Genomic DNA, 11132 nt, shown 5'->3' with positions numbered 1-11132 from the left:
TATTCAGGGTATATACCATTTATATTGCAATGCTGATCTGATTATTAAATCTAATAGTCTCATCAGATGCAATACAACTAAGATGTAATTTCATTAGTCAGTTTGTTTTTTTTTTAAGCCAGTAGTGATTGGTAGGTTACTACTAGAGTATAAACTAAGGCCCACAAATATCTTCAGGTTACATATCCATGACCAATAAATGGTCTTATTCTTTTAATGAATATACTTTCATAGTAAACTTGGAGGCCAGGTTTAAGTTTAGAAATGTGAAGAATTCTTGCAGAATAAAAGTCCATCTCCCCAGTGTAGCCTCTATGTAAAACTGGTAGCTTTAGGGGCAAATTAAAAATCATTATGAAGATAGCAGACTCACAAAGTAGGCAGTTCTACAGACAAGACTTAAGTTTCTTCAACATCCGGTACCAAGGGAAGTGGGGAAAAGGAATTGCTGTATGAATTAAGCACAGTGTTGATCTAACTTGAATCTTCATGTTCACAAGCCAACTCTAGATGGACGTTATACTTTATTTTTAGTTTTTTATGTGTACGTGTGTGCACTTGTTTGAGTTTATGTGTCCCCTCATGTGTGCAGGATCCATTGGAGCAGATGAGAGCATCCCGTCCCCTGGAACTAGAGTTCCAGATGGTTGTGAGCTGTCATTTGGGTGCTGGGAACTGAACCCAGGTCCTCTGCAAGGAGCAAGTGCTCTTAATCACTGGGCCAGCTCTCATCTCGAGGTTGGCATTTTTAAGACTGAAAATTGAATGTGGAATAGACAGGTATTCAGGAACTCTGTTAGGTATACGTGGTATTTTCAAAATAAAGGCCCTTGTTCAGAGATTTTTTTTTTTTAATGAAATATCATTCATGTTGGAGATTTACTGCAAGATATTCCTGGGAAAACGTAAAAGGTTCTGGGAGGGAGGGTAGGTGGAACAGGAATGACAAACAGTGAAACTGGGGTGACAGTAACTACCACATTTGACTCTTATATTTGTAAAAATAAGGGTTAAAGTATTATTGTCTACACGATGTAAAGCTTTTAAGTGGGAAATCCTAAGAAGTGCATGGACCAAGCCCAGTAATGGAATTCAGCAAGGGTTTTGGGCATAAGAGTGTGGTACAAAAGTCAAGAGTGTCCCTATATCCAAGACACCACACAGCAGAGAAAGAATGGTAACTGAAGTGTAAACTATGAAGAGGAAATCCTTAATAGCCTCAGGACAGGCAAGGATTTCTTAAAATACAAGTGGCAGACACGTATCAAAAGGTTGACAAATTCACCACACCCGACAGCTAGAGAGCAAGACCTGGATAAATGAAGACAAATGCTAATCTAGGAGAAGATATTCGCAACCTATACATCACCGAAATGAGTAAAGCAGGCTATCTGAAGATGTGCCCATCGCTAGGAGAAAGGGAACCGAGTAGTGCACTTTATAAAAGAGTGGATGGGGGTTGGGGATTTAGCTCAGTGGTAGAGCGCTTGCCTAGGAAGCGCAAGGCCCTGGGTTCGGTCCCCAGCTCCAAAAATAAATAAATAAATAAATAAATAAATAAATAAATAAATAAATAAATAAAAGTGTGGATGGTTCACAACAGGGTACAGTCTAGTGAAGAGGAAGGAGTATAGCATCCCTGAACCGCCAGAGAAGTGTGAACTAGAGTCCCAACAATTCATAGTGACACACATTGTAAAAGTCTGATCATATCTAGTGCTGGCGAATGTGTTGATATTTTATGTACTGATCAACAATTCAAAGACCCAAATGTCCATCTCAGTTAAACAACTATGATTATATGTATTCAAGGAAACCAGCGGCAGTTAAAACCGGGAGAGAGCCTCAACGAGTAATACCTAATGACAATAATTTGGAGACCATTACCATGTTATACATTTATGTGAATTGAAAAGAAAAATCTCAGGGCTGGGGATTTAGCTCAGTGGTAGAGCGCTTACCTAGGAAGCGCAAGGCCCTGGGTTCGGTCCCCAGCTCCGAAAAAAAAGAACAAAAAAAAAAAAAAAAAAAAAAAAAAAAGAAAAGAAAAATCTCCCAATACTCAATACCATATTTACAAACGGGTTTAAATACGGTAAGAGTAAATACTAAAATGGACTAAAATTTTCCCATAAAATTAATGGTAGGAATTGTCTATTTCGGAAATTAAGTTGGCTGTGTAGTGATATAGTAAGGAGACAGTTCAACTTACCAGTAACTGAAAATTTCTTATACTTTTGAGAAAAGTTTATACTTAAGTGAAAAATGTTAACATTTGTTTACGTTTGATGATACATATTCAAACGGTGTTTGAATCGTAATTACCTAAATTTTTTTGAATAAAAAGAACTTGATAAAAATTAAATTTTATAAAAATATAAAACCGAGAGGTTGAAGCTCCAGAATGAAAATGTTATACACTTCACCCTTAATAAACATGTATCATTACAACGATGGAAGGAACGTCATTTGTCGTAGGGGGACTTCAGAATAGTGTGTGTGTGTGTGTGTGTGTGTGTGTGTGTGTGTGTGTGTGTGTGCGTGTCCGTGTATATATGCATGCATGCATGTATGTATGTGCGCGCGCGTGCGGCGCATTGCACGTGTATATGCGGATGCGGTCCCAGCCCGACTTCGTGAATTCTGACGCGGCTTTCCTCCCAGCCTTGCTGCATTCCGCAATCCGTAGTAACATCAGCCACGAGGAGCTCGGAGGATTCTGGGAAGCATTTCTGTTTGTTTGTAACCATGGGAAAAGTTTCACTCGGTCCTAAAGGGATCCGCGTTCACTCACCATTTCGTTATGGATGTAGTCCCTGGCCACTGACTGAGTAAAAGCGGAAAGTAAACAACACTAAGTACATTCTCGAAACTGTCCTTTCAATTTGTCTACATTTTTGAGTTGGAATCCGTGATGGATATGATTTTTTCTCTAAAAATATTTAGAATCTTGAATTTTAGTAATAAAAAGATTAACAACTTATTGCGAGTTTTAAAAACTCTTTTTTAGGGGTAGGTGTGGACGTGGAGAATTTATCTCATATATTTTCTTTGTTTAAATTTGTTTGAGTGGGGGTTTTCTACAAGTATGATTTGTGAGAAAAATTTCCTCGGAATCTGTGCCAGTAAGGAAGCAGTTCTAACACACGCGGGAAATTCCTTGTGTTTTTTCTTTATTTACTGTGTTCGTGGGAAATTTTTACAGCGATTGAAAAGTATTAATAAATACCGAATCGTGTTTACTGTAAATTTCTAATTTCATTCTGAGATGTCTATATCGTAATATTAAGCACAAAGAACAAACCACTATGATCAAGAGATTTTTTTCAATTTTAGTATTAGCAAATTTTAACGAAGCGGTTAAATCTTTGTGCTCTCCGCCCAACTTAAAAAAAAAGAGAGAGAAAGAGAAACAAACAAGAACAACCACAAAAACCCACAAAGGGACAGAAAGTGCTGAAATCCTCCTAGGGAAATATTTACTCATAAGTCTATTTGGCTTATCTGCTGACGTCTCCTTAGCTTTTTGCTCCAGGTTCCCGTGCGCGATGAGATAGTTTGCCTCCGCTCGGCCACCGTCCGTCAGCGTTCAGCATATTTTGTCCTCCGGCCGCTGCCGTTTCGGATTACTCACCGATCCGAGTTGCGAGGGAGAGGTGTCTGTTTCGGGGAAGCCGGCTTCTGTTGCCGGCGCCATGGAGTCGCCTTTTAGTCCGGTTCTTCCTCATGGACCAGGTGAAGACTGGGGTGAGTGGATCTGCGATTGTACTCGAGCTAGATCGGGCGCGTCTGTGGGGGTTTTTCCCTCCTGATTACCGCCCGGTGGCGGTGACAGGTGTGGACGAACCGTGTCACGGGAGCGAGGCCACGGGTTGCGGGTCGTGGAAGAGACTGGCAGAATCGTGGAAGAGACTGGCAGAACCGCTGGGCTTCTGTCCTGGCCGCAGCGACAGTAAAATGATGTTCTAATTGAAATTGCTATAGTTTTCCAGCGTGTGTTCCTTGTGGAAATACCAGGTGATCTTGAGGGACCAGAACTCAGTAGGATGACTGTAGCTGCCCCAAAGGCTCCAAGCTATTTTTTCAGACTGTGGGCGTGTGGGTGGGGAGCGGTGTGTGAGTGTGTGTGTGTGTGTGTGTGTACGCTCACACGCGCGCACTGCACGTGTACAAGGCATGTTGAGAAAACCTGTATTGGTTGAAATACAGAAGAAAGTCCTTGCCTCCCAGCTCTAACTATTGGTCTAAGACATATATCCAAATTGGCAAAGAAGAAACTCTTCCAAGCACCTGACCTCGTGTCCCTGATTACTAGATCTAACACAAACTGATGTAATCCTGACTGCTGTCCCAACACAGCTCTGAAATCTCTCGTTAAGTCTATTTTCTTTGATTTTGGTGTTAAGGAGGGATGGAATAGAGAATGACAAGGGACAAGCTTTGGCAGCTAAATCCTTAGAGAAAGCTAATATTCCCTTCTTGATTAAAAAGACAGAAAGTTAGCAGGATTATGTATGTTAATATTTGAGTTTGAAGTTCTGTAGTTGCCTCAGTGGATCTTGTAGTGAGACTACACTGCCCTTCAGCTTTGGGGACACTTTTCTTCCTCGGACCAACATTCCACTATAAACATGAGTGGACTCTCAGCTAGGAAGTATTGAGCATCCTAGTTTAATTTAACAGTGGCAGGTGTTCTCTACAATTAGAATCTATGAAAGGTTTATTTTAATCCCTGGGCAGACAACTTTCTGGAAGAAAAAAAAAACCCAACAAACTTTAAATGTCCATTCTCCAGTGTATTTTCCCAGCTAAATACTTTTTACAGTGGCAGCAGTCACTTGCTTAGGACTTTATTTTTGTCAGCCATTCTGCTAAGCGCACTACATGTGTTGTTTATGCTATGTTCATAACAGTCTGATGAGGCCCTGCCGTCCTATAGATGTTGAGACCCAGGCTGACAGAACCTGTTCTCTGAGTCTTAGACTAGTACGTGGTAAAGTAGGATCGGAAACAGGCTTATCTTTGTGCCTCTGGCTTTTCTACCCTGTAACACTTTCCTAATTCTTGTCTAGCGCTTCTGTTCTTAGCACGTCTATTTCAGTGTGTTGGCTGATTATTTGTTTTCTCTACCATTTGACCGTTATGTCTGTGGCATTTCTTAAACTATAACGACGAGGCACTTCCTGTCCTAGATTCTGATTCTCAGCTGCGTTTCACTAATTCCTAATCTTGATTCTAGAACAACATTGAGTTCTTTGTAGTCAGCGGACTGACTCCTTTCTCCGGTATCCTGCCTGGTTCCCTCTTGAGTATGTCCTTTTCTCACTGGTTTTTAGGCTTCTCTTTTCAGACCGTCAACAATTGTCTCTTGGCTCAATACTTTTATCCCTCAGGTGTTCAGTAGGTAGGGTAGATTTTGCAGGTGTTGGAGTTGAACACACTAGGGTTCCTCAATAAAATAATGGGTTCTTTGGTAGTTGCCGTTTGGCATGTTTGGTTATTTTACTGATGTATTTAAAAGTATTTTCAACAGATGTCCTGTTAAATCTTTTTTTTTTTGGTTCTTTTTTTTTTTTTTTTTTTTTTTTTTCTTTTTCCGGAGCTGGGGACCGAACCCAGGGCCTTGCGCTTCCTAGGCAAGCGCTCTACCACTGAGCTAAATCCCCAACCCCCTGTTAAATCTTAAAACTTGGATTTTATAATTGGTATTTCTTAGGAAGAACAATTTGTACAGTTTGAAGGAAGTTATCTCAGCACAGGGTATGGTGGGACATGCTTCTGGGTATTTATTTTCTAAATGTGATTAATGACATGTAGAGCTGACATCTGCAGTTTGTTTTGGAAAAGGTTCAGATAGCAGATATTTTAGGTGTCACTATCCTGTGGTCTCCATCAATGCTGCTCTGCCACAGGGAGAAAGCAGCCATAGCGGAAGGTACAGAGGAACGAGAATAGCTGCATGGCTGCGTTCCCTCCCATAAAGGCTTATGGAGACTGACGTTTGGGTTTCACACAGGTGCATTTGGTTATTTCTTTTACTTTTTTTTTTTTTTTTTTTACTTAGGATCTTTTAAAGACAATCATGTAGCCCAGGCTGGCCTCGAACTTCTGCTATCTCTGCCTTACGCCTTCTGAATGCTGGGATTACAGTCATACTTATTGTTACTGGTGTTAGGTCTTCTGAGACAAGTCCTCGCTATGTAGCGTAGGCTGGCCTACAACTTTCATAAGTTTCCTGCCTCTGGCTCCCCAGTCATATTTAATGCATCATTTGATGGTCCCTTTAAAAGTACAGCTTTAGAATTTTAGAGTAGTTTTACAGATAGTACATGCAGTTCCATGTACTTCCTCTCTGTTCCTTCTTCTGGTGACTACTATGCTGATTAGGTTTTTTGTTTTAATTTGACACAAGCTAGAAACATCAGGAAAGAGGGAACCTCTATTGAGAAAATTCCTCCATCAGATTATCATGTAGGCAAGTCTACAGGTCATTCTTTTTTTTTTTTTTTTTTTTTTTAAATTAATGATTGATGTGGGAGGGCCCAGCCCACTGTGGGTGGTGCCAACCCTAGGCAGGTGGTTCTGGGTGTATAAGAAAGCAGACTGAGCAAGCCATGAGGAGTAGCATTCTGACATGGCTTCTGCTTCAGTTCCTGTTTCTAGGTTCCTGTCCAGATTCTCCTTCATGTAGACACTGATTAATACATGTAAGCCAAGTAATCCATTTCCTCCCCAAGTTACTTTTGGTCACGGTGTTTTATTACAGTAACGAAAGGCAAATTAAAGCAATTAGTATTGTACTGTTAAGACGGATGAACTAATGTTGATCGACTTTTTCTTTTCTAATTTTTTTTTTTTTTTGACGGAGGGTCGTTTTATGTAGTCCAACTTGTCCTGGAATATTTGATGTCACCAGGCTTGCCTTGGATTCTTAATGCTCTTGCCTCAGCTTCCCAAATACTAGAATTAAAGGCATGGGCCACCACGCCTGGCTCGATACATTAGTGTTAAGTAAAGGGTGAGCCTTAATATTGGGGTTTTGACAAATGTAATACAACAAACAGGTCCATCATTACAGTGTAGTGTAGAGTAGTCTGAGTGTCTCTCTTAAGCATTCCCCGAGCTCCACCTGCTCATCCCATACCCAGATCAGATCTTTTCACTGTCTCTGCCATTTTGCTTTTGTTGTGTGGTTAGAACCGAGTACTATGTAACTTTTTCCAAACTGGCTTCTTTACTTAGTAGGATGCATTTGAAGTTCCTGTGTGTGTCTGTGGCTTGATTTCTTTTTTTTTTTTTTTAAAGATTTATTTATTTATCATATACAAGTACACTGTAGCTGTCTTCAGATACACCAGAAGAGGGCATCGGATCCCATTACAGATGGTTGTGAGCCACCATGTGGTTGCTGGGAATTGAACTCATGACCTCTGGAAGAGCAGTCGGTGCTCTTAACCGCTGACCCATCTCTCCAACCCCCTGTGGCTTGATTTCTTTATGATGACAAATGTATACTGAGAGGGATCTGTCCTTACAGTCGTCTACAAGGTATGGAGGATGCTAGCTAGCATGCCTAGGTTTTGGTGTTAGCCCTCTTCTTCACTTGAGATGACTGCCCTCTTGCTTGTCCTCCATGGTATTGTCGGGAGCTACTCTTCCCACAGCATCACTTAGCCTTAGTAATCCCCTCCAGATTCTGTGTCAGATAGAGCCATATTGGGGATTAGGGTTTCAATATGAGTTTTCGGGGGACATAATTCAGTTTATGTATATATATTTGTTTGTTTATATATATGTTTGCATATATATATATATATGTATATCTGTAGTTCGTGCATCAGTTTAGATGTTGATATCTTGGTGCTTCCAGTTTTTAGCAGTTATACATGTAGCTGCTCTAAACATCTGTGTGCAGGTTTTTGTGTTGATGTGATGTAAAATTTCAAGTCAGTTGGTTTGGTACCACAGTTACTGGATCGTATTCTAAGACTATGTTTGGTTTATAGTAAACTGCCAGACTTGCACTGTTCCGTGTCTCCAGCAGCCATGAGTGGATGTTTCTGTTTGCTGGTATTTGCTGTTGCCAGTGCTTCGGAGTTTAGCTGTTTTAGCGGGCATGCGGTGGTGCCTTGTTTTAATTTGCAGTTTTCTAACATCACATGGTGTTGGTCATCTTTCTTTGGCTTGTTTGCAATCTTGCCTTTTCCTCTTCTTTCTTCTCCTCTTCCTTTCACTCAAATTCTTCAAAAGCCACTTTTTCTTTTTTTTCTTTTTAAAGCCACTTAAGAGCTCTGTGCCAAGATGAGAAGCTTCCTGCTCCTGCGGTTCCTCTCTTGTCTTTAACATCTCCTTTGACGCTTCTCTTCCTTTTCTTGCACTAACCAAACACAACCTGACTCTCCCCTGATGACACAGCTTTCCCCGAAGTCCTGGTGAAAGCCCTCTCTGTACACAGCAACCTAGAATGTAGTAGGTGTTTTCTTACCCTTCTCTGCTGTCTGCGGAACATACTCCTCTCCTCCACACTAAGCATTTAGGTGCAAATCTTACTTGGTCACAGTATACAGTCTTCCACCTCATTCTATTGCTGATTCTTCAGTCACTTTCAGTCCCTTCTCAGAAAATGTAGCTGCTGGCTTCCTGTTCCCTTTCTTCAACATGCTGCTGTTAGGATTCCTGGATATTTCAGTAGGCTTGGCCTGTTTATTCTTGGGTCTTAGTACTCTCTCACTGATGATTGTTCCCCACAGCTTTCCTTCTCAGCCTCCTATCACCCCCTCTTTCATGCTCTGGGTTAGAACTTGCAGTCTCTCTCTGTCTCATCTCACTTACCAGCATGCTTGCCTTCCCCCAGTAATGCTGAGGATGGCCTCTTGTTACTAGTTAGGCCAGTTTTCTCTGTGTTTCAGCTCCTTCATGCTTTATTAAAAATGCCACCTGAGCTCTTTTTCCTATAGTATTTCTCCCATCTCTGTCAGAGAACAAACACATAGTTAACGTCCCCTATTTGGAGGGGAAAAAGCCAACCTTCCCTTAGATGCCACTTCCTCTCTTGCTGTAACCACATTTCTCCTCCTCCTCTCCCCTTGCCTTTTTTCTTACAAGTCCATGTTTAATGGTGACCCCAATGTTTCTTCTTTTAGCTTTCCTTTTTGTTATATTGATTTCTGTATTTGTGCATGGAGGGTGGTGGTGGGGTGTGCCTGCCAAGGCACATAGGCGATTGTCTCCAGGACTGATTTTTTTTTTTTTTCCTTTCATCACGTGGGTCCTGGAGAGCAAACGTGGAACATCAGACTCCGCAGAGAACACTTTCCTTACTGAGCTCCTTGTGGCTCCCATTTGTCATCTTGCTGAGAATAATAGGACTCGGTCACGCCAAGATAGAGAAAAAGCCAGGTCACTGTGGAGGCGTGAACAAATAAGCGGTCAGGGCAGAGGGGGCGAGGTGGAAACGCTAAGAAAGCTGAGACTCACAACTGCTGTCATTGAGAGACGGCTCAGTGGTGGAGGTGTGGACTTGGTGGAGCGGACGCAGGGATAGGCAGTAGAAATAATACCTCAGAACGATACTTTGTGCTATTAGCTTCTCGTGGGTTCTTCTGAAATAGTCTATACATACAGTGAATTTACCCACCTTCAGGTTTTTTAAAACCACAGAAAATGAGAGATCAGTACACGGCATCTGTATTTCCCGGATGCACCGACTGAAAGTCCTGCCCTACTTACTTTGTGTTTCTTACTTACTACTCACAGTTCCACCACCGGAAGCACAAGCATGCAGAATGAAACGCCTAAATATTTTACTAGGTATTTCTTAAGAACAAGTGGTGTTTATTTAAAAACAATAACATGACTGCATGACAATATTTATAGTTCTAAGCCAGACCACAGGGTTCCTTCTTATCTCGGCATCAACTATGGTCATCCATCACTCACGACAGGAACAAGTTTTGAGAAGTGTGCTTGCTGTGTGGCATCTGCTTACAAAACCTAAAGTGTCAAGGCCCTGGGTTCGGTCCCCAGCTCCGAAAAAAAAGAACCCAAAAAAAACCAAAAAACAAAAAACTAAAGTGTAAGGTCTGCTGTACATTTAAATTATATGACACACACAATATACACATAATACGCTATTGCTTATGGCTCCTATGCACAACGAACAAAACAATCTGAGGTTAGCTAAACACAGAGGCAATGACGTAGTCCAGACACAGTAGATGTAAGATGCGTGCCCCATCTGCCCGTGCAACATGGCTCACTATTTTACTGCAAAACATTTTTATAAGAAGAGGGGACGCCCTATTATTAAATGGAGTAGTGCACTGTGGCAAGTCCTAAACTACTAACATAGTTGTCGGTTGTCATCATCAAGAATTGTGTGTATCCGATACATATTGTATACTTTATGAGCTTCTCACTGGTTGTTTACACATCTTTACCACAAGTTCCTGAGTATCCATCCTCATAAGAGACCATGACCGCCCTGATGTCGCTAGGTTTTTCAGCTCTGTTACAGTTTTTTGGGACTGCCTTTATATATTGCCGACCATATTTGTTTTCAACATGCCTTTTTTTTTTTTTTTTATTTGTTTATTATATATATAAGTACACTGTAGCTGTCTTCAGATACACCAGAAGAGGGCATCGGATCTCTTTACAGATGGTTGTGAGCCACCATGTGGTTGCTGGGAATTGAACTCATGACCTCTGGAAGAGCAGTCGGGTGCTCTTAACCGCTGAGCCATCTCTCCAGCCCCTCAACATGCCTTTTTAAAAACGTTTTTGTTACGTTTTGTTTCGTCAGACTCCTATAGCCTAGGCTAGTTTCCAGCTTGCTCTGTAGCTGGAGGATGAGCTCTCTCCCTGCTGGCATTACAGGACTTGTGCACGCCTCACTCTCCTGATGGAGCTGGTCTCTAACCCTTTAATAGGTTTAATAGGATCTTGTTATGTAGCCTTATTGGCTTCAAACTTTTGATTCTCCTGTGTCTGCCTCCTGAGTGCTAAACTTATAGGCACGTGCCACCATGTCTGCCTGCCTTTTATTTGTTTTCGTTTTTTGGAGAGGATCTCATGTAGCCCTGTCTGGCTTCCAGTTCACCATATAGCTAAGATGACCTTGAGATTATTTT

At 41.4% G+C, this 11132-nt stretch overlaps 1 protein-coding gene across 4 annotated transcripts in view; it reads left to right on the top strand.

Annotated features, from left to right (window-relative positions):
- Positions 1 to 2733: 2733 nt before the first annotated feature.
- Atf6 (activating transcription factor 6) overlaps positions 2734 to 11132 on the top strand; it is a 179648-nt gene continuing 171249 nt past the window's right edge. The window contains exons 1-2 of one of the 4 annotated variants that reach the window (XM_063272367.1): positions 2735 to 2844; positions 3523 to 3747. In XM_063272367.1, the coding sequence (XP_063128437.1) occupies positions 3696 to 3747 (52 nt within the window). In that variant the 5' untranslated portion in view covers positions 2735 to 2844; positions 3523 to 3695. Of the gene's footprint in view, positions 3748 to 11132 lie in introns of all 4 variants that reach the window. The other 3 variants (XM_063272368.1, XM_008769738.4, NM_001107196.1) reach the window with 3 other exon arrangements.

This window comes from Rattus norvegicus, chromosome 13 (genome assembly GCF_036323735.1).
Source record: "Rattus norvegicus strain BN/NHsdMcwi chromosome 13, GRCr8, whole genome shotgun sequence".
In the NCBI taxonomy this organism is placed as follows: domain Eukaryota; kingdom Metazoa; phylum Chordata; class Mammalia; order Rodentia; family Muridae; genus Rattus; species Rattus norvegicus.
This window is presented reverse-complemented; position numbering and strand designations above follow the sequence as displayed.